General features: G+C 32.4%; 2 protein-coding genes across 2 annotated transcripts; one reads left to right on the top strand and one right to left on the bottom strand.

The window, feature by feature from the left end:
- Nucleotides 1-859: 859 nt before the first annotated feature.
- mRpL37 (mitochondrial ribosomal protein L37) lies at nt 860-12,916 on the bottom strand. Its single transcript, XM_072520488.1, has 5 exons — nt 12,558-12,916; nt 11,841-12,179; nt 6,942-7,228; nt 4,666-4,835; nt 860-1,139 (listed from the first exon to the last, which is right to left on the bottom strand). Exons 1-5 carry the CDS (start codon nt 12,731-12,733, stop codon nt 891-893), a joined length of 1,221 nt encoding a protein of 406 aa, XP_072376589.1. The 5' UTR covers nt 12,734-12,916; the 3' UTR covers nt 860-890.
- Nucleotides 12,917-13,058: 142 nt separating this feature from the next.
- On the top strand, nt 13,059-24,614 carry Task7 (TWIK-related acid-sensitive K[+] channel 7). The gene is made up of 6 exons (XM_072520489.1): nt 13,059-13,177; nt 13,237-13,481; nt 13,719-13,936; nt 17,570-17,851; nt 17,957-18,075; nt 19,552-24,614. Exons 2-6 carry the CDS (start codon nt 13,355-13,357, stop codon nt 19,817-19,819), a joined length of 1,014 nt encoding a protein of 337 aa, XP_072376590.1. The 5' UTR covers nt 13,059-13,177; nt 13,237-13,354; the 3' UTR covers nt 19,820-24,614.
- Nucleotides 24,615-24,905: the final 291 nt, after the last annotated feature.

Raw genomic sequence — 24,905 nt, 5'->3', positions numbered from 1 at the left:
CTGGGGAGAGGGTTATCAAATCGTAATAAAGCAACCAAAGCGTGTCGACCGTACGACATGCTGCTGAACGAGAAACTCGAGGCTATCCGAGAATTTATTTCCGCCAGGGGCTTGTGGATGGACTTGAATGCGGAGCGAGGTATGCCCTTCTCCCCAGAGGAACTTGCGTCGGCGGTGGAGTCCCCTTAAGTTGCGCAAGGCTCCCTGTATAGACGGAATACCGCCTGAGGCGCAGCTGTTTCCGAAACCTTGGAAAATCTCGGGGCTCGCACTCCTACCTAAAGCGGCTGGAAAGTATCGGCCTATTTGTCTTCTTTCGAGTATAAGCAAGCTGTACGAGAGGATGTTGCGTGAAAGAATCGAAGGGGTGATTGAGAGGTCTGGGGATTGTCCTCAAGGCAGTATGGATTTTGCAAGGGTAACAGTACAGTAGATGCGGTGATGGGGGTATTCCGGGCGGTGCACGAGAGGAGAGACCGCAACAAGTGGGCATTTCTACTCCTCTTCGACGTCAGAAACGCTTTTAATACTTTGTGCTGAGTCCTCTAGCGGCGAGGAACTGTCCGGCATATTTGATAAATATCATCTCGGATTATCTGTCGCGAGAGGAAAATTATGGTGCATGATTGTAGACGATACTGCTGGGGTGCCCAAGTGGCCGCCCTTGGCCCGGTGCTGTGGAATCTGGCATACGACGAGATCATGGATTTCGAATTTGGAGAGGGGTTTACCCCTACCTCTGTGTGATCCACCGCTCCGTCAGTGAGCTATGCTTTCAATAAGAGGCATGTTAAGAGCGAATAAGGGTAAGTGACCACTGAAGAGTTGTTCATTTAAAGGATGTAATCAATAACTAATAAAACATTAAAAAAACTATTTAATAATAAAGTTTACATATTGTTATACATACAATTCAACTGTTTTATGATCTGGTTATTATAACCTTCTAGAACTGGTTTTCCCGATTTATATCTGCAGGTTTCAAACAGATATTGCAATGGTGTTTGATACCAAACATTCTTGACGCTTGTATTACTTAAATCTAAAGTATTGAGTTGCAGCACACCTAAATGAAAGAGTCGGCCATCTGTTTGAACACATTGCACAGTTACTGGATTCTTTAAAATTGTTGCGTCCTTCTGTAAAGAAAAGAATATTAGAACATTTATTTCAAATAAATAATTATGAAGCAAAGTAGAAGTTTACTACGGTCAATAAAGTTGACGAGTGAGCAGCACTCAGCAGCCGGTGTACCCTACAAATCTATTAAAAATGTAGACGAAGATGTTACAATAGTGTCACCACTAAAAAGTAAATTTTGTGATATGTATGGAGATAATGACATCCTAGGATCGAAATTGGGTCTATCTATTGGGTATATCTAATTATTCTAGAATCTAAACGCAATAATCTACAATATCAATTACCTCTCATTAAAAATTACATGTATAAAGAGTTATTTCATGTTTCAAAATTAATTCTAAGGTAAGTCAATGATGCTCCTCACTCTTCAGTATTTTTGCTAATATCATCACGGAAGACTTCGAAACCTGAGCACTATCATCATTAATGCTAAAACCCATATGTTGACGATACACTCAATTGAGCACAAGGATCATTTGGTACCTTTTTACCATTCATAGACAATATTGAACTTTTTCTTGGACATTATAGTAGGCACGTTATTTTGGTTGGAAAATTTACGGTAACAAGAGCGTGTAAGACACTAGCAAATTGGCAACAGTGTTAGAGTGACCATTATGATATTCTACTGAACAGTAGCGTCGATATCTAATTTTAAATTAAATAAAAGTTATTTTAGTTTTTTGAGTTATTTGTTTTTACCAAAAAGTTTAAATAAAATATATGGGTGTTATCAACTTCTTATATAACTAGGTAGTAATAACACTAATCTATTCGACTGAACAAAACTTATTGTAAAATAATAATACCCTATATAAAAAATTGTTAATAACAGTAATTATCCCATACAAATTAAATAGTATGATCAAATATTTACGTTTGATTAACACAAATGCTCATAAGTATTAAAACTTCCTATTTGATCCCCGATAACTTTTATGTTATTGTAATCAGGAAAAATAGAGAATTCATTTTTTAAATTAAATACAGGGTGTTCTATTAAAGAACCACAACTTTAGTTTGACACCGTGTTAGAGAAGACTTAGTACCACCATAATTTTAAAATGGGTAAGAGGTCTAAAACTTTTATTTTTTTTTTATATATATACCTAGCAGGTATTTTATAATAACGTAACCAGTACTTTAGTAGTAATCTACAATTACAATAAAAATAAAGGTTTCAACTAACACCTAATTAGAATTAAGCACTTGCTAATCTACTCAGAGTCACTGTTATCACTAGTATCACTCGTATCTTCTAAATTTATTGTTGGTTTGGTTAACGCTGGTAAATAGTTAACATAGTCATTTTCCACTCCGATTACACATTTGATTACACCTTTCCAGTTGTTTGCTGTGATCTTTTTAAGTTCTCTTCTAATTAACTGGAGAACAGTAGACGAAAATTTAGGAGCCACGTTTCCTCTCCTGATATTTTCTTTAAGTTGAGCCCATATTAACTCTATTGTGTTCAATGTAGAATAATAAAGAGGAAGTCTAAGCACGGTTTGCACATTACTGTGAGCACAGTTATCAACAACATATCCCTTCTGATACTTTCTACTATGAGCAACCTCCAACAATTGCTTTTTATTATATGACTCCTCAAAATACAAATCTTCCTCAAATAAAAATTCCTGAATTTGTAATTTATTCCAAGTAATATTTGGAGGCCAAGAGCAGACAAACGTAGTAGAGGAAGACCAGCTACACGTTGGGCTGATGACATCAGGCGTATCACGAAAAATTGTCAACAAAGTGCACAAAATCGCAAAGAATGAACTGGTTTAGGGGAGGCCTATGTTCAGCAGTGGACGTGATAAATGGAGGCATGAGGATAATGAATATTTGGAATATTTTTCATTAATCTTGAATGGTATGATGTGTTGTCCATGACAATCACACTATATTTAGGTAATTTCGGAAGAAGAGATTTTCAAACCATGATTCAAAAATTGAACTTTCCGTATACTCATGATAATCTAGAGGCGCATCTTTATTTTTTTTGCATATATTAATAATACATCATCGATCCATCCATTTTATCCATCGCAGTGTAAAATTATAATTATCTGTACTTTATTGGGCGGTGCTGAATTAGAACACTTTTTGTTATTATTCGTCCAACTTTTTTTCACACTGTCATGAGTATCATACCAGGTCTCATCTGAATAATCAATATTTCGTTTCATTTTTCGATACTCAGTTATCTGTCTGATATAATTGTTTATTAAAAAATTATTCTAGTACTTTTCATTAGTGTTTGGCGCTTGTCTATAGTTTTGTACTTAAAATGATTGGCTTTAAGAAATAACCGAAGTATTGTTGCTGAATATGAGAGAATGTCTTTTGGAACCAATTCACTCGAAGACTTTCAATAGTTGGAAAAATATTGGCAGCATACATTTTGTATCTTGTTCTGGTTTTAGGCTCAATTGCGGTTCTATTTGTCTGAATTTGCCTCAATCCTTTCTCCTCTGTCTAAAAGAAGATGTTTCTCCTATAATATTGTAGCAGGTTGTTTTAAACACTCTGTTTTTTCATCAGAGAGGTATTGAACATGTCGCTTACGTTTTACTACACAGCTTTTTAAATTTTCCAATTGATTAGAGAGTTCCACTGGCTCTTCAACTGCAGAATTATTATCATACTGCGGACGCCACATATTAAAAGTGTCTTCGTAAAATGGTAAAAGAAGTTTAGAAAGAACACTGATGAAGTCACAACCAAACTCACTTGCAGTTCTCTATTTGAATTTAACTGAACGCTGTAGTAGTTATGGTTATACTAAAAATATACTTGGTTCGCAAAATCTGATTTCGCTGGTTTAAAAATAAAATATACCTGTCTACTTAAGTCTAAACCACTGAGTGGTCAAAACGTGATTTTTTCTGATAAACTACTTTATGGTTTCGGTCGCTCAGGCAAATATAGTTATATCTTACCCGAAGGATGCACAAATCTGCCGATACAAGATAACGCATTATGATTTGTTATAATAGCGATATCCGATGTTTTCATTGGCTCTTGGTCCACGTGGACTGATCAACAAATACGAGGCGACTATACTTGTTTTCAGCCAGTGAGATTTTAAAGGATTGTTATCTAACAAATATATAGACTTACAGTATGATACCTCTTGTTTGCCAACAGCTAGTTTCTCTGATAAGAAAGGCAATGTTCATCACTTTGTGAAGCCATTAGCTTATTTATTTTCAGTTTTATCCATATAAGCTTCCACTTTCTGTGAATTGTTGTTTGGACTTATTAAGATCAAGAAATAAAAAGTTAGTCACTTTCAGTAGATTTTTTTCAGTATCATTACATAGACAATTTGACAATCAGGTGACTGTTATCTAGAAACTGAAAAACTCTGTCAATAATAGACTAAGTATACTTGACGGTTATAATGTTGAAATGTGAAAGCATTTCAATAAAAGAAAAATTTTCTAAACCAGAAAGTTAATTTGATCTTTTCGATTTATTTTTCTCCTAAATACATTTTACTTGTTCTATACATACCCCATATCTCTGTCTCGCATAACTTCCTGCTGCGGCAAAGGTTTTCAGGAGTGATCTACCAAAAATCTGATTTTCTGTCACCTCTTCTTCATATAAATTTTTAACGGATTCTCTGTCAAAATATATAAACACTGTATGTGGATGTGAAGCCCTAACAGTTGGCTTTATGGCTAAAAATTAGAAAAATTGAAACATTTTCGTTTGTCATAATCTCACAAAAACATTAAAAATAAGGTTTTATTGTGTAAATATGTTGTTTGAACTTGGTAAACTAGTTATTAATCTTGCAAAAATGTAATACTAGAAATATATCTGATAGGATGTAGCGTTAAGAATGGGAAATAAAATAGCTGAGGATTCTCTGCTTCAAAATGACTTTCAACAAAATGAGCTTAGGTAACATTTTATTGTACATTTTACCTATATTTTTATTGAAATATATATACCGGAAGAATGGAGAACGAGCGAACTAATTCTACTATTCAAAAAAGGAGATATTTTTTTTAATAACAAACATATAAAATCAGAATTTTGTGTTTATTGAAGGTAAATTAAATGCACCACCAAATACTTACCATATCGGGATAGTATTATGAGGTTTTTTTCCTGGTTTTTCCCTCATAATTTACTATGGAATCACTAACAGAAGAATTTTACTGTCATCATAGCATGTGTTTGTCTTTTTAAAGACGAATTACATGCTATGATTGTTTTCTGATGGACATTCTCAAGTTGAAGTTGATTTCATGTAATCGAATGAACTATCTTATAAGTAAAGTCGTCCCAGGAGCATAACTCAGCAATATTGGCAATATCATTTTAAAGTCGTCTACTTTAAAATGTATAATATATGTCTGAATTGTCAATATAAATGAGTCAGATAAATTTAAATTATTAGAAGAATTTTTCACCAAGTAACAAAAAAACAAAATTTGTTTAATTTACTAATGTTTGTATTTTGAGAACGATTTCCGAAGTGGAAATTGGAACGTCAATAAACGTACTTTAACCTTTGATTATGGCTTATTCCCATTTAAATAGTAATTACTTTAAAATGCCACAAGAAAATAGCTTCAGAACAATATTGAGATAAAAAAACAGAGTAAACTGCAGAGGTATGTTAACTTGTTAAATACTACGCTAAAACTTACAACTAAAATTTTACAAGTGCTAATAAATCAGAAGATAAGTTTAGCAGATGAACAACAGGGTTTTCGTAGTGGAAGATCGTGTACAGATGCAATATTCGTTATAAAGCCAATTACTGAGAAATCACTAGAGCATAATAGACCAGCATTTCTGTGTCTGATTGACCTAAAGAAAGCTTTTGACAGAGTAAGACTCAAAGATGTAATCCATCTTCTGTATAATAAAGAAGTTCCCCTAAATATAATAAAAACTATCGAAAACATCTACAAAAACAACAAAATGGAAGTCAGAATAGATGGACAACTTACAGAACCTATAGAAATAGGCAGCGGAATAAGATAAGGGGATTCATTGAGTCCCATGCTCTTCAATTTGATCATGGATGAAATCATCAAAATCGTTAACAAAGGAAGAGGATTTAAAATGGGAAACAAAGAAATAAAAATACTCTGTTACGCGGACGACGTAATATTGATAGCTCAAGATGAAGATAGTCTGCAAAGACTGGTCCACAGATTTAATATGTAATGGAATAACCACATAAGCAGAATGGAGAAGAGCCGTGTCGTCAAAATAGCGAGAGATAAGTTACCAATGACAACCTTTCATAGAGATATTAATCCGCCAATGAACAAGCAGAATTGCTTATAAAGAGGAAGAAGATGATAATCTTCAGTTATTGTACGTCCAGTTCTTAATGATGCACCCTGTAGGCCATTGAATCAACAAACAATTAAATCCAGTGGTTATTTTCATTTTTTTTTTTTTCGATTATTATGAAAAATTTGTTTTATGAATTGAATGGATTATTTTGGAAGAATCCACAACATTGCCAAATATTAGAACACTGTCTGTCTCTTCAGCCTAATAGTGCTGGTTAGAGGTAGTCCATTTATATCTTTTATGAAACCATACTTATCTTTTTTTAATAATTATTTCCAAATCGTGTCTTCTGAATTTAAAATGAACTGCATTACTGTATGTAATTATTTAATTATATTTAAATAGTATAGGTAAATATTTTTGTTTACAGACAACCTAATGTAACCTAACCTATGTCCACAGGAAAATACTAATGTGCTATTAAAAACAAAGATTAAATATTATTACTGAATTTCAATACTTACGATATATATCTCTTATTTTGTATATATTCTCCTTATTCAATGTAATTAAAGGATCAACAGGATTAATGTTTGGTAATTTTAAGTGTTCTGTAGCAGAGTTCGTTATGGGTGACAAAGGTTTTTCTGAAGTAAGTACAAAATCTCCAGAAAGTTCCAATTGTATTAAGTTTTCATTTCTTTGAAATGGAAATGAAAATAAAAGATCTTCAAATATATATCTTTGTTTTACTAATTGACGATCATTAATAGATTCTAAAAGCTTCATTAATCTATGGGTTATCAATTTACTAAAACAAAAAATATTTATATTTAAAAAGAGGTGATATAAATTTATAATTCACACTTCTTCAGGAAAATATAGCAAGCAATATCAAATATATATATATATATATATATATATATATATATATATATATATATATATATATATATATATATATATATATATATATATATATATATATATATATATATATATGCATGGACACTTGCATTTTGTGTATTTTTTAAATTTTGTCAGTGTATAGCGATTTTAATGAAAAGGAAATAAACATTAATAATCAAAAATGTTCATTCATAACAATAAAAAATGTTCTTTTACTGTTTTTAAACGATCGCGTCATCATAGAAAGAAAATTTTGACATTTGGCAAAAAATGATACTTTATCTTGTTTACTAGCCACAGATTTTTTGCATTTTTTATTGCATTTACAATAAGTTTCACGACAAATAAATTCAGATCATTGTTCATTAATGTTTTCAAATCCTGTTAGTATGACTCCCTAAAATAATGCAAAAGTTGTGGCATTACATGAACATAGTCACAGTCTACATTATATTGCAAATCAAGTATCGTCCGACTGAAAATACACTAAAAGACCAGGATCAGGCAGAAAAAGATGCAGAGATCAGCCTGATTTTTAGAGATTTCGGCATTACGGAAACATTCTTTAACCTCAAATGTTCTCGCTAGTTGTTTGTTAGAAACTCAATGAACACATATTTCTGCACAAACTGTAAGAAGAGTCCTGCATGAAAGTGGTTAAAGTTCTCATAAGCCAGTAGCATGCTCAAAATTAACAGCAGCTCATTGTGCTAACAAGATAAGATTTACGAATGCTCATAGAGACTGGACTGTTCAGCAATGGAGTGTTGTAATGTTTATTGACGAGTCCCGTTTTTGCTTACGATCTCCAGACGAATGTGTATGGAGGAGATCTGGAGAATGATTTGCACCTTGCTGTATTTCACTCAGAACGCCATTTGGTGGCAGAGGTGTTATGGTATGGGCAGGTATTTCTTCCAACGGACACACCAAATTAATTTTCATTGAACATGGAACTCTAACAGTAGACAAAAACATATGACTTTGTCTGGAGGACAATGTTGTTCCCTATGCCACTTTTGATGGGGATAATGTCTTATGAATGTAGAATAATATGCATCCATATACTGTGCGAATCATCATGGACTACCTACACACTGATTGGCCCCCTTGTAGTCCAACATGAATCCATTAGAACATTTATGGGACTTCAGCCTAATAGTGCTCTAAATTCACTAATTACATGAAAGTCATGACAATCATTATCATGGTGCTATACAGTCTTTAAAGGGTCTTTGACCTTCCCAATCTTTCTTCATTCTGCGTGGATTATCCAGTTGCACAACTGAAAGTCATGACACACCAAGCACAATATCTCATATTTGTAGTATGTAGAAAAATCAAGAGATTGTATAGTTGTGACAAACTGCAAAACTACCATTAAACAAACTATCTTATATACCAATGACAAGAAAATATTATCAGTATATTATAATAAAGAAATCAATATATTCTACTGATTTTACCTGACACATCACAAACAAGTTCATTTACAAAAGATACCATTGAAAAAAAATAGCAGAATCATAACAAGTTTCAGAAAGATGACACAAAGTATAAAGTAAAGTATATCTAAAATTACTATAGGATAGGCACGATACACAGACTAAACGGTATGCCGATTGTCGTCGCTAAATTTGCTTCGGCCGCGCAGCTACGTCACGCGGGAACCTAAAATTTATTTGCTCCATTTGCTCCTTGTTTGTTCTGTGAGTTTTGATACATTAATTCGTACTTGGTGGCGTTTTAAAATATTAAGAATTCAATATTATTTTAGTTGCAAATTGTTGTTTATTAGTACTTATCTAATACTTTGTATTTTTAATTTAAGTTAGTAGTTTATTAAAACCGAGACTATAATCAAAGAATATAAACGTTTGGCTGAAAAAACATTAGCGTCACTGCCCAACACCTCAATACCATTTGAAGTAATATTATGCATGTGCAGAACACGAACATATATTAGAATGAGGGATATTAACAGAAAAATAAGTTTTAAAAACTGCCAGAGAGCACTTGACAAAAAGATATCTAAATTTTCTAATTTTAAAATGTGTTTCATTTTATCAATTAAAGATAGAATAAAAATTTTATTTTGTTATAGAACGCGGGTACATAAATTTGCAACGCCCTATACATCGATTTGTAAATATTTGTTATGTTAGTTTTAAGCAGTGGGTTTATCCATAATGAGTTTTACCCTGAAGGACTGAAAAACATTAGTAAAGTACCTACTTAAATGTGAATAGACAATTGTTTCCCGGTACTTGTAGATATTATATTTTAAAAGCCTTTTGTTTTATTTCGCTCGAAAGGCCAAAGTCACCAGGTAGTTATTGTATTTAGAAAGTATAAAATAAAACCATTATCATTTTCAAAGAAAGATGTTTAGAAGCGATGCTTGGGATGTGACAGAATTTTTGTATGTTTCAAATTAGAGACTCTATACCATCAGAAGATCAAAAATTATCGCTATTTTAAAATACCATAAATTTTATAAAAGTTTTTTTACGTCAAAGGATAATTATTAATATTGTTTAATAAATTTAAAAAGTTTCTTTTTATAATACTCAGAATTTTATATTTTTTTGAATACAAAAACATATGAACAAAGGTTCCAATATTTCAAAATGTTCTTAGGAAGTGTAACTATTTTACGAATATCCAAATTTCTTGTTTATGTTGTTTTATCAATGTTATAAAAAAAACAAACCAATAAATATTTGGTAAATTAAAATTATTTTATGTGGTACAATTTTTATTGGGACAGTTAAGCCCATGGAATTTATTTGATAAATCTTCATATTATTTCTTTTGATAATAAAAGATATTTGTATTTGTTTATTTATGTTATTTCTATTTATTTCCTTTTCCTATTTTATCCCGATAAGGAACAACTAAGAGATACTAGAAGCCACGAGAAAAGATAAGTATAACCTAAGCTGATTTATTTTTTTTTGTATAATAAAATGGCATATATACATATATATAAATATATATAAATATATATATATATATATATATATATATATATATATATATATATATATATATATATATATAAATATATATATATATATATATATATATATATATATATATATATATATATTTATAAATATAAATAAATAAATTTTATTAGACTTTGATATACCTACATATGTATATATATAATATACATATATATATATATATATATATATATATATATATATATATATAAATATGTATATACATATGTAGGTATATCAAAGTCTAATAAAATTTTCTCACTTTAAATTTTTAGATTCCTAACCTGGTTTAACTTGAAATCAACCTTTTTCTACTTTGTAAATAAAATTTGAAAGTCATCAAGTAATTGGTTCTAAGTATTTTATCTAGAACTTAAAACTTCTTAATTGATTTGGAATTTTTATAATAGTTTTTATTTTTAGTCAAATTTTTTTCAACAATTTAGAATAACAGTAAATAAACACAATTTTATGTGAAACATTTTTACACACCCACAAGTAGAGTGAATGTTTATATTAATTTTGTTTTATTTTTTTAATATATTATGGTAAATGTATATTGGACAAAAGATAAAATCTTTATTTTTCAATGGAAATTCATGTTTAAATAAAATGCATATTGGAAAATGGCAGTAAAAAGAATATAAAATACAATTTTTTATTTAAAAAGCGATGATAGGTACATAATTTTAAAATTCGAACAATATTACAGCTTGATTTAGCATTGCCGAATGAAAATTAAGGTTCCCATATGACGTCACGCATTCGCCTTTCATGCGCAAGAACATACCGGTAGTCTGTGTATCGTGTAGGATAGGTAGAAATATAAAAAAAAAACTTAGTGACTATGATTAAATCTGGATGTTTACGCCTAATTAGGTACATTTATAGATAGTATAAAAAGTAATTAAAACATTATTATAGAAAAATGAATAGCAGTATGGTGGATGCCATTTTTACAACTTTAGAAATTATGATAGCCAAGAACACTCATGAGTGACTTTTTATGTGTGCGAAGCAAATAAAAAATTGAAATTACATAGAACAGATTTTTTATGATAGATCTGTATTTATATATGTTTAAATTTCCACTGTACTTATATATACTGAACAACCAGTGTCATAGTATTTATATCATAGTGTAAGCATGGTTTATGATATGAGGTTAGAAATATGAGTTAATAGATGTAATAATATAAGAAAAAATAGAAGGAAAAATTCTGTCATGGTTAAGAAATTTGATGGAGTGGTTTTAATGCAGTTCAATTAGGCACCACTTCCAATTCACTATTTAGAGCACCAGTGGATAAAATAAAATAGCCAGAATGATACCTGACCTTTGTTAGGTCATACTTAGAAGAAAAAGTGTATAGAACAATATAGAACAATAATATGGGTGGAATAATGGTTAATTTAAATAATTGCTAATATGCCAAATGGACATATATATTCTAAAGCTAATAATTTAAACAATCTTAGTAGACATGTAGTAGTATATCTTACTTTCTTCTTTCTTGAGTAACGCCATATAGCCTAGGAAAATTCCATGCAGGTTTGGCAGGATTTTTAATTTTAGGCAATTTCTTCTGTTCAGCATCAAATAAATGTGAATCAAAAATTATATCTTTAGATGCTTTATCAACTTCTTTGGGCAAATTTTTAATTTCAAAACTATCTGGAAGTCCTTCATGAAGTTGTACTGTATTTGTTATAATTTTAGCTTGATCAAGCCCTTCCAATAAAACACTATTGTCCCTATATGATAATAAAGGTTTTTCATTCCATTCTGGATGTGTTTCATCTAAAGGTTTAGGTCGATCCCTAAAACCTATTACTTCAACTCTAAAAAATAAAAAAAAAACAATTAACTTTGGTTGAAACTATTAATAAAATATAATTTCTCTGTAAAGATTCAAATGATAAAAATTTGTAGAGGTAAAATTTGGCACAAAGTGTTCTTGATGATACTATATTCAAGATAAAAGCTCTACTACTAGTGGTATACAGAGGGAGAGTGTCACTCATCTATTCACCTAAACTATAATCGGACATGCTGTCTATTTATTTCTTATAGGTAGCACAGTTGATATCATTTTGACTATATTTTTTCTGGAATCAAGATGATTCAACTACATGAATCACAGAGATCTGTTTGTGTGTTCTGCTAACGGATTTTACTTAGACTGACTACTAATTTAAATAAATAAAATAAGTACATACTTCTCAAATTCTCTCTTCTCGATTAGGAAGTCTTTGGAATCATATACAGGAATCTTTTTGCTCTTAAGAATTCTTTCAGCACCAGTATCCAAAGGTTTACGTTTTCCTTGGATAACCCAATGTTTATAAAAATGCCAACCAATGTGTTGCCGTAATAATACAGGGCTTTTCCTCATCTTTAAGTGATCCTAAATTTCCTAAATATTATTTTAAATCTATAAATTTCTAAAAAAAAATTAGTGAGGTTAACTTTTATTTCTTCTAGTACAATGGTGTCTTGTCTTAAAATGTTATCGATCACTCCTCTTGCATTCCGCGTAGATTAGTTTATTTCAAATATAATATTAAATAGTTTTACGTTTTTTCTGAAGTTGATTTCCGAAAGCAAATTTTAACTGAAATATCTGCGATAAATTGATTTTATTATCATTTTGTTAAAACCATGAAAATAGTAAACTCAATACTCTTCGTGAGAGAAGAAAATAATTAAACGGGTTTATCCGATATTGTCCGAACGCGTAATGATTTAAAAAGCTAAATAAGAAAGGAAAACAAATCTGGATATCCCTGATAAATCTTAGTTATATGTAAAAACATAAACTCTACAAATATTTTAACAGGTAAATAGTTAATCTTATGTATTATATTTATAATAAATTTTTATTATTTTTAATTTCAGAGATTAATCAAATCAGTTATTTTACAAAGGAGCAGAAATATGTATTGGAATGGCATACTCGTGTCTAGTTCAATATAAAAACGTTAAATTGTAAACTATAAAGTGAGCCCTTTTGGCTATGAAAAGGCAAAATGTACGTACCTTGTCTTTAGTTGTTTGCACCTTTACTTATTTATTGATAGGAGCAGCTGTATTTGATGCTTTAGAATCAAAGGAAGAAGAAAGGCGAGACGGATTGCTTAAAGGTAAATATTTAATACATACAGTGTATTTCGTTGGTAAACATGCATGTAACTGTATATAGGGGATATCTAGGTAGTTTTAAATAACCTATAGGCCAGATTCTGTGGATTCAAAACAAAATACAGTGTTATGTATACATTTTGGATAGTAGTATTTCATCACTCATATTTATTAAGTATATATATTTTATATTCCTCATACAAAAGTTGATTTACTACCATGCACTTTTATTATTTTAGTATCATCAAATGCACTAAAAAGAAAATATAATATATCTGAGGAAGATTATCGTATGATTGAACTGGTTATTATTGAATATAAACCACACAAAGCAGGACCACAATGGAAATTTGCAGGAGCTTTTTATTTTGCCACTGTAGTTTTGGCGATGATAGGCTATGGCCACTCAACACCAGTCACTTCAGGAGGGAAAGCGTTTTGCATAGGATATGCTGTGGTGAGACATAACAAATACAAGATGAATTGATAATAAAATACATATATATTATTATTATTTATTCAAAAAATATTTTATTAGGTGGTTATATCAATTCTAGCTGTTATAGTATAGTGAACTGTTTAAAAATGTCAGCTCATCTATACTGACAAAATATCTAACTAATCTTAAAATAATATTTCATGTTTGCAGCAATAGCAATAATGGTGTTATTATATTATAATAATAATGTTTGTATTTTGAGAACGATTTCCGAAGTGGAAATTGAAACGTCAATAAACGTATTTTAACCTTTAATTGTGGCTTATTCCCAGTTAAATAGTAATTAATTTAAAATGCCACAAGAAAATAGCTTCAGAACAATGGTGTTATTAATCTCAAATATTTTGGTAGTTTTTTTATATAAGTTCTAAATTTTAATGATATCATTATTTTGCAGTAAATTTAAGCATCTAGGAGTTGACAAATTTGCTTCAATGAAAAGTGCTGACTATATGTGGCCCAAGAATTCTGTATAAACAAGTAACTATGCAGTAAACTGTATGTGGATGTAAAACCATATATAATAATTTTGCTAGGTTCAAGCAATTCTCTTCTATTTATTTTCTGTGGGACAGTCAAGGACCATTGACAAAAGTCGGAATAAAAGATAGAGGGATTAAAATTAAGGATTTAATTATCTAAAAATATAGGGTCAAAATCTATATATTTATACAACTAGTGATTTTGCCATGTACAGTCACTCAATTTTTTCTGACTTCCTCTAATTTTTCCTGACTCCCTTTAATGTATCTAGTAAACAGGAGTAAATTCCTCATATCCTTCCTCAATTCGCGATTAAACCCAATCACCGGAGTAAACCCACTCTCAGTATCAAATTTGTTGTACTTTGGATAAGTATAGCATGTGTGAAATCCAGATCATATGCAAGAATGAAACACACATGGATATCGCTTCGCTTCCTTGAATTAATTTTCCTTGCGACGGCGACAGTGTAACCACAACTTTGACACTTACGTTTGACTTTACTTTGAAAATTTTAAGATCAACAAACTTTCAAAAAAATTAAAAATAATAAACTTCTTGCATCTAAACCAAGTAGGTATACAAACAGCTGAGTTTCGCGCTACTGTGACTGCAGCCTAATGTAACATCCAAGTTTTGACAAGACATGAATTAGCTGCTTTGAATGCCTTGACGTGTACCGCAACTACCACTATATGTTGTGTCTCCCTCGCACTAACGCCGAGTATACGTACCTACCTGGTAAATTTGTAGCTGGCGCTTGAACTTATCTATTCAATTGTTTCATTTTCTATATCTGCTTATAATTTTTAAATTATTTACTGACTAAAAATCTTTCAGAAATCGATATTTACCTAATATTAATACTCGATATAAAGTAGAAAACATTACATTTTAAAGCAAATTTAATGAATAAGCAAAGATTTACTTATTCTGCTGAGCATAGCGTAAAGGTGGGTACACATATGCGAGCCAAACGGTATACGTACCGTACGCGTACAGATCCTTGAAAAATATTCTACATCGTACTGATCACATACTTATCTCGATCCATGGAAAGCGACAAACCAACAACGAACACACTTCGCGAAATGATTCATTTTATTTATAATTTGGGTACTGATTTATGTTTCTGTTTTTGCTTGTTTAACAAAAATAAAAATATGTACAATAATCAGTTTACTGTTTTCTCACGTCTCTCTAGAAAGGAACACGTCATTCACACAATGTCGATTTGATGAGACAATAAAAATGTTCGCTGCGTCTAGTAAGCGCCGTCCAAACTGAAAGACGAGCTTCCTTTGAAGTCGTGGAATAAACCGCAACAATTTGGTTCGCGACGAGTCACGATGAAACAGTACGCAAGCGGTTTTTTCTGCCGTACACATTAACGAATATAGCGTTCACAAACGGTTCGAGAACAGTTCTGCTCGCATATGTGTACCCGCCTTACGGCTTACTTGCCCGATCCAGCCTGATTTAGAGTATGTCCTTTCTGACGCAATAAGTCAAAAAAAAATTATAGAATATGGAGTCAAAGAAGAGTTGTCTAGTTTTTAGTGTATATCTGTCACCTCGGGGGAACAAATAAGGGTCTAACCACCTTGTTGTCTCCGGGTGCTCTGTAGAGGGCTTCGAATATACTGTCGAGAGCTCCCCTACTTAAGTCCATTTTCGGGTTATGGACTTGGAAAATATTTATCTTCGGTGTCTTGCCTTGAAAAAGGCAAGATATTTCTTACACCACCACTTAAAGTTGAAACAATTCTCAGCCAGAGAATGGTAAATAAATGCAGGAAGCAGAGCCCGTGAGGGACTGACCTGGTTGACCTGAAAATCGCCAATATTTATATGCGCTGTTCGAGCGATAAATAGGGATTTCCAGGTCAAGAGCCAATGGGAAAATTCGAGGCGGGGCGATGCGCATCGAAATGCGTACTAGTCCACAGACTATGGCATTCGATGACATATCAACCATCGTATGTGAATTTATTGCATAAAAAGTCATTGCGTTATTTAACTTTTTGCAGTGACTTTAGCATGGGTCGATAGAATAAGACCGGTTGACTGATATCTCGATTTTTCCGGAGATGATTTTTCACAAACAGATTATACTCAAGATAAAAGAAAAGGCAGAATTATTAAATATATAAACAAGTACTAAACGGAAAAAGAGCAGTGAACGATAACCCTAACAACTTCACAGAAGGCTACGAAAAGATTAAAGAACTTGCCAGAGGGTGCTACCCACAAGCTTTTTTGAACAAGTAGTTACCCATTTAGGGGAACAGATAATATAGAGCGGATAAGGAAAAGATATATTGAGTTAAGAAGGAAAGGTACCAGAGATGTTGTAGAGCAACAGTAAAAACATTCAATAAAGAACTAGAAAAAGAAATTCATAAAGGGAAAAAAGATACTGGAATGAATGAATGAATGATGGTATGCGAAAAACATTTGGGGAGTTTTTAGATATGAATCCTCAATTTCATCGCACCTTTCTCTCGTCCATTTTTCTTTGGTTAATTTTATATCTCTCTGAATTTTCCGTTGTAGATGTAAATATTCTGTTTCATTTTATTTAATAAATCGATCTTGTCTTATCAATTTCAAGATATCTCATGTCACTCATTTACTTTTCTTGATTAGGTTACTTTTATAATCATTGTTTGCGCAAATTTCAGTAACTTTGATGTTCTTTATTCTATTGTTAAATTCTTGTTTAATAATATCTTTTATGTTCCACGAAGGCTTTTTTCTAACAAAAAAAAGCGGAATAATAACTTTTGGCCATAAAACTCTTTCCTTTATTTATTTTTTTCCTAGAGAAATTTAACTTATTACCTGAAGAGCAAAATTCGAAGAAACTGATAAGACGGCTTTGGTTATATTTGTGCTCCTTGACCTACCTTGACCTTATTCAACTAGTAGGTAAGGACTCAGCTAAGTAATCAAGTTTGGAGACCTCAGTCTTGTGGCTATTATTCGTATTTTTAATCGTTGCTGCGTTTTTCATACTTTTTTTTATTTGTTTTTTCAATGTTTTTGTCTTTTTCGTCTCCTTATGTAACATATAATAATTTATCATTCTGTAATATTTATTTTTAGGTCGGTATTCCCCTTGGCCTTGTTATGTTCCAGAGCATCGGTGAGAGGCTTAACAAGTTCGCTTCCATCGTCATCAGACAAATCAAAAAGTATTTAAGTTGCCAAAGGATAGAAGCCACCGAAATGAATTTAATGTTTGCTACTGGTATGCTCTCTTCCATTATTATCACAACTGGTGCAGCTGTTTTTTCCCGTTATGAAGGTTGGACTTATTTCGATAGTTTTTACTACTGTTTTGTAACATTAACCACTATCGGTTTTGGAGACTATGTAGCATTACAGGTAGGCAGAAAACAAGTTGAATGTATTTTATTTCTGGTCAATTTTGTGGTTATATTATATTTTATGATTCATTGTGTAGCTTATTTCATCGTATATTTGTTTTAGAATGATAATGCCCTTATAGAAAGACCTGGATATGTTGCTCTAAGTTTAGTATTTATACTCTTCGGCTTGGCTGTTGTTGCTGCTAGTATTAATTTACTAGTTCTTCGTTTCATGACAATGTAAGTATTATATCATTGTGTATATTACTCTATAATTCTGTATTATTACTAAAAACAAAACTTTTTCGGTCTTTACTCTAATTTCCTCTCAGTTTTTTTCTAGTAAAACACATCAGCATACATTAAATACCAAGCAGATTATCTTGGAATTATCCTTCTAGCTGATCCACCACTAAAAAGAATAAATAAGCACTGCGCCCATATGCATCACATGAAATGTATCACTTCTTCCTATCCTTTTTTTTCCTCCCTTATGAGGGAGAGTGGTCCAAATGTTCTAATCATACCTCGGTCTTAGAAGGTGGACAGAACCGCCTTCCGGCATCGGTTATGCAGGATTCTCCCCGCGTGGCCACTATGATATCCGAGACCGCACGCAGGGGTTGCTCGGACACCATCCCTTATCACTTCTTCCTATCCTTTTGTTTTTCGTCTCTGATGAGGGGGATTGGTCCAAATGTTCGAATCATATCTCGGTCCGACAAGGTGGACAGAACCGCCTTCCGGCATTGGTTATGCAGGATTCTCCCAACGTGGCCACCTACCTGCTAAAAAACATCCTCCTCAACGGTGAATTATCGGACGGACCGCCCTGATTGGGACGCAATGTTGGCACGGCATTCACCCGCCACAATTCTCACGCACTCTCGCACTACGACTGACTCTCCCTCTCTTTTTCCCTGTTCATGTTCAATCTCGCCACTTCTAATTCTGCCTTATCTTCTTGCTTGCTTCTGGGACCCTGTTTCCTTTCGGGACGCCTTTCTTCTTGTTTCTTTCTTTCCAATGTTCTCTTCACATATCTCTGAACTACTCTCCACGAATCTGACGAACTAAGTATCTCCTCCACTAGTTCCGTGACTGAGTGTACCCTACTTCCAAGCTCTTACTCAAGCAGGCTCCTCTGGTCTATCCATCTATCGCATACCAATAGAATGTTTGACACAGTGTCCAATATTTCACAGTACAGACATTTGTCATTTTATGCCTTTCCAAATTTGTAAAGTATGCTCTGGAGCAACCATGTCCTGTGAGCATCTGCGTCAGGAAGTGAACGGCGATGCCCGCAGTATATCCATCTTCTCAGATTAGGAATCAGCAATTTCGTCCACTGCGCCACCCTTCTTCCCATGCCTCTTACCACACCAATATGGACCTCTCCCTTTTTTCTTTTTTAAAAGTTCCGTTGCTATGTCTTCATTTCTTCTCTCTTATATTCTTCCTCTTTCCTTCACTGGCACGTGCATCGGAATACACCCGGTGATGACTCCAGCGCCTCGGCAAAGACTGTTCTGTATGCTTCTTCCTATACTAGCTATTGCCGTTACACTAGTTCCAACTCCATCATTCACATCTATTACAATCATATACTCAGCTTGAACCAATTTGTTATTATTTTGTTGTGATTACTACAAAACTTTTCGAGACGTTGTTTCAACTGTATCATCGCCCACTATTTCTATTTTACTCTTTTAGGAACGCCGAAGATGTCAAACGGGATGAACAAGATCTACAGTCCTCGTCCCACCACGTTCTTACACTCGATGGAGATGTTATGGCAGTAAACGGAAAACTACTTCACCCGTTGATAGCAGAGGGAGAAATAGATCAAATGTCGGTATGTTCGTGCAATTGCTTGGGGCTGAATCACGGCGAAAACGAAGAGTTGCTACTGGACGGAAGTTATTATCCTTCTCATACAGTTTTAAACTCGAATTTAAAAATCAAAAGAGCTTCAGTGTGACATTTTTAAAGAAACAGATTTCTTATATTTCTACCTAAACCGAATTTTTACAATTTTTACATTTTGCAATTTATTACCAAACTGTTACAAAGATACAATCAATATCGGTACTATTTACATGTAAAATATTTCTACACGCCACCTACTCTTTCCGCTAAATCAAAGTTAAATACAAGTATTTAAGAAAACAGGTTATAAGTTACACCAGTAAAACAAATCCTATATATATATATATATATATATATATATATATATATATATATATATATATATATATATATATTGAGTTATAAATAACCAAAAGTCCAAAAGCAAAAATAAAGTCTTTAACAATAAAAACAATTTATTGAAAAAAAGGAACAAAATTGTGTTCTACAAAATCCAAAATAACGAGATAATTGGCATACAACACTTAACTCGTTCGCTACCAAGTTACTTTACGTTGCGTTAACCCTTTGTTGATTCACCTCACAATCTGGTGCATTTGGACAATGGACTAAACGTCTTTGAGGCATAGTTTATAGCTAATTAATAAAAATACTCCACTATCTAAAACAACCGAAAATGAAAATATACGACTTTAATATTAAACTTTTTGCTGACGATAATAAAAAAAACGGATGGCTACAATAACAAAATTTATTTTATTTCGTTTAAAATTGGTAACAAAGTCTGGGTATTAACATTATTTTAATTATATTAAATTTTTACAAACTCCGACCATTTCTGGCGTAAAATATTATTTTGATCCTTATCAAGCAACAATGATTTATTACGTTACTTACGACATGAGTTAATGCGACCACCGATACCATTCCAACCATACACAGAGTGCTGGTGAGTGGATCTCTTATCACATATTTCGTTACATATTTTTTTTTCAATAAAAAGACTTATTTGGCTATCACTTTTATTAGATCCAACGATCCATTGTTTGGTCCAACTTAAAAGATAAGGATATATTTATATATATATATATATATATATATATATATATATATATATATATATATATATATATATATATATATATATTACAGGATCTAACTTCTAAATATAATACATTTTGAAAACGGCTATCGCCGTATTCCCGTTCTCTTCAGCCAATCCTCACGGTCCAACGCATGCTCCTCTCTCTGAATTCCATCGCTCTTCTAATTCCTTCACTCCATGAGCGTCGAGGTCTATCTATTTTTCTTCTTCCAGGGGGCTTCCATCTGTGAAGTTTTTGGGGCCAACGTTCGTCAGACATTCTCAATAGATGTCCAAACCATTTTAAACCTCTTCTTTCTATTATGTCAATGACCGTTTCTCTAGCATTCATGTTATTTCTTATAGATTCGTTGGTCTTCCTTTCCAGCCTTGATGTTCTAGTACTTCTTCTCAAATAATCCATTTTAACTGCCAACAATCTTCTCTTCAGGTCTGCATTAATTGTCCATACTTCAGAGCCATAACAAAGAACTGATTCAACCATAATTTGCCCTATTCTTTTTTTGTTCCTTTTGGAAATCTGATCTGTTTGGGGATCTGAGCGATCCCATCATAAGGAGTTCAGACATCCTACAATTTTACGTCCCTGATTAATTTGGTGTTTAATTTCGGTTTCTCCCAAGCCGTTCTTAGCAATGAGTGGACCTAAATATTAAAATTTTTCCACTTGTTTGATTTACACGTCTTCGTCTATCAACACTTCAAACCTTGCATCTGAATTGATAACTAAATATTCTGTTTTCTTCATACTGACTTGTAACCCCCATTTTACATATTCTCTGTATAGACGCTTTATCATAAATTCTAGATCGTAAGCATCTTAAGCTAGAGCAACTTGGTCAACCGCAAAGTTCAGGGAGAACAGTACGTCATTTCCTATGGGGATTCCGATTCATTGGCAGTGATTTTTCCAGTTTTGGAGGGCTGCCTCAATATATAAATTAAACAGTAAGGGTGACATACTGCATTCTTGTCTTAGTACTTTAGTTACTTTTATTGGCTCTGATAGTCTATTTCCGATTTTTAGGTGAGTAGTGTTATCCCTGTATACTTATTTGATTATTCCTAAAACGTATTGACTAATGCAGAGTTGTTGTAAAGCTTGCCACAATTTAAGTCTTGGAACTGTATCATACGCATTTTCTAGTTCGATGAAGGCTAGATGTACTTCGCAACCGCTATTCTTTTTTCTATTACTTGTTGGAGTATAAACAAGTTATCAGTGCAAGATCTACTAGGCGTAAATCGATTTTGGTCTTCGCTAATTAGATGTCCTACATCATCTTGTGTTTTTCCATTTATTATCTTTCCAAAAAATCTCCCGAAAGTAGGTAGGACACTTAATCCTCAGGATATTTTTAATCTCGATAAATGGTCCTAATTATTTTTAATTCTAAATTCAAGATTTTTGGAACAATGGGGGTTGTAATTACTTTTGAGTTCCATTACTTTTCAATAGATGGCGGTAAATTATTTACAGTTTACTTAGATCGAGATTGGTAATTTATTTTGTTTCAATTTTCAACATTACTTTAATACTATAATTTATTCCATGATTTCTTCCAGATAATTTCGGCACTTTTGTAGAGATAAAACAAGAATTAATTGAAAGTTTTTTCCCGACCATACTGAATAATTATTTAAACCATAACGTGCTTATTGAGCGTGCGATTTTGGCTTCGAAAAATCAACGAAATCAACTTCCAGATTTAAGAGTAGTTACCGGGTGATATGAGGTCATTTAAATAAATTGACAGTATTGCTAAAGATACCACCATACAATCTTCGGTTAAAAATTGGTTCACCAATTATTCTGCTACACAATTTGAACTCACCCAGACTATACAACAAATCACCAAAAATATTACTGAAGAAACCGTTTTGATCGGAAAATTTAAAGAAGAAATCGTCCTGTTATCACGTATACCAATGATACCATCAGATACCACAATAACATTCCAAAGGCTTCTATTCCCTGTTCGATTAGCAGTCGCGATAAGATAATAAGATAGAGAATCCATGTCTCACATAGTCAGTTATATATTACATGCTCATGTGTTGGTAAACCATCAAATTTATGAATGTCGCAGGATTCCGTCCTGGGGCCATTGCTTTGGAATGTTCTGTATAATGAGATTTTGGAGACGGACCTGGGCATTGGTGTACAGGCACTGAACACCTGGTGGAGTACAATGAAAACTGGTCAATCATGCATAGAGGGAACTGAGCCCTCAACAAAGATGGAAAGCAGAGTCTCATACTGGCTCCGAATAGACTAAAGCTATTGTAATGATTTTATTTAGTCTTTTTTAATTTACAGTGTTTTAACATGTCAATTTTAAACATTTACATTTTAAGTCATTTGCACTAACACTAAAAATATAATAATTTATAATATATTTATTACTTCACAGTTCAATTGTGATGTTTGTAACCTTTCCAGATTTACCATTTTTTTATCATTAGTCACTTTGGTTTTTTAAATACAACACATTGTACCTTTATTTAAATCTCCACTTCAATCCTATACAGTACTTTCGATTTTATGTAGTCAAAAACATATTAAAAAGATAAAACAAAACCATAGAAAAGCTTAATCGTCTCAATAAACTTTTTGATTCAAACTATGTACAACTAAATTTAAACATAATAATTAAAAGTTTACTACATTGCTAAAGTAATCTCCATGTTTCTCTAGAAATTAATGTGGATTTATCGATCATTCTTTGCCTTAACTCTGCTGGTTTAGTTTCATAAATTTTACTTTTCAGTTATTACCATTAAGAATAATCTTTAGGATTCAAATCGGGTGAACGAGGAGGCCATTCAATACTACCTAATCTTCATCAGACATTTCTCAATCCATAACGCCGAATATTTACACCATAATGAGTTCGAGGTCTGTCTTGCTGAAACCATATCTTATAAAAATTGGTTCCAAACTTGTTTTTCAGGGCAGATACAATTTCATTTCTAAGTAGCATTTTATAATTATCACTTGTTAAAATTCCTTCTATAAAAAATGGCCCAATCAACTGAGTATCCACTATACCCGGCGATACATTTAGTCTTTGTGGCCTTTGAGTATTTTCACGTATCCAGTGTGGATACCTTAAATTGTGTCGATTTACATTCCCACACAGTGTAAATATTGCTTCGTCGGCAAAACATATCTTGTTAACGAAGTTCTCATCAGTTACAATTTTATTCATTATTACCTCACTAAACTGTAATCTATTGTCATAGTCATCTTCATTTAATTCTTAATTAAATCTAATATACGCAAGACTGAAGAATGACCTGCATCATGTATTTGTGGAGGTCAGTCCAATAGTGGAAAATACAGTCTGTGATGATAACCTTCAATTTTGTTACTAACTTAATGCAGGATGCTGAAACCCCTACTCAAAAATAGTGCTAGAGTTTTTTTGCTAAGTTTCTGCAATGCTTGATCATCAAACACCAACATTGGATTAAAACCTCAAAGCAAGTTTTTCTTAAAATATATCTAAACTACTGCTATTATAGTAGATATAGCGGCTTATTCTATACACTTTTATAGGGATTAGATATTCAGATTAACATAAGTTTTCAATAAGATGAACACAAGACAGACATATTTAAACTGGAGCCAAACTTTTAACCTGATTTCATATTTAAATATTGTACGGGATGTTCTATTATTCACGTAATGTTAGATGTAGTTCTGTTATGATTTGTGATAATCTTATAAAGGTATATAATTCTAATAAATAATACACATTGTAAATTTTTTGGTTAGCAATAAATGGAAATGTGTCAACTATTGTTTAATTACAAACTATTTGGATATTACAATTTCATAAAGAATCTGGGGTTGACCTACAACGAGATGAATAAATGAAATCAACATATTAGTACTTAAGGTATGATTCCGACAACGACGCGACGGCAGACACCAACTGCAGATGCCGCCGCGACAGACGTCATAACTTTGCAGTATCAATTTGTATGAGACTGATTCCGACATCTGACTGCAGCTGCTGCCAGACAAAACGTCAGTAGCTGTGCCGCTTGACGGCACACAGTACTGCAGATAGTGCCGTCGTGAAGT

This window comes from Diabrotica undecimpunctata, chromosome 1 (assembly GCF_040954645.1).
Source record: "Diabrotica undecimpunctata isolate CICGRU chromosome 1, icDiaUnde3, whole genome shotgun sequence".
Taxonomy (NCBI): domain Eukaryota; kingdom Metazoa; phylum Arthropoda; class Insecta; order Coleoptera; family Chrysomelidae; genus Diabrotica; species Diabrotica undecimpunctata.
The sequence above is the reverse complement of the archived record's forward strand: the minus strand, read 5'-3'. Positions and strand labels throughout refer to the sequence as shown.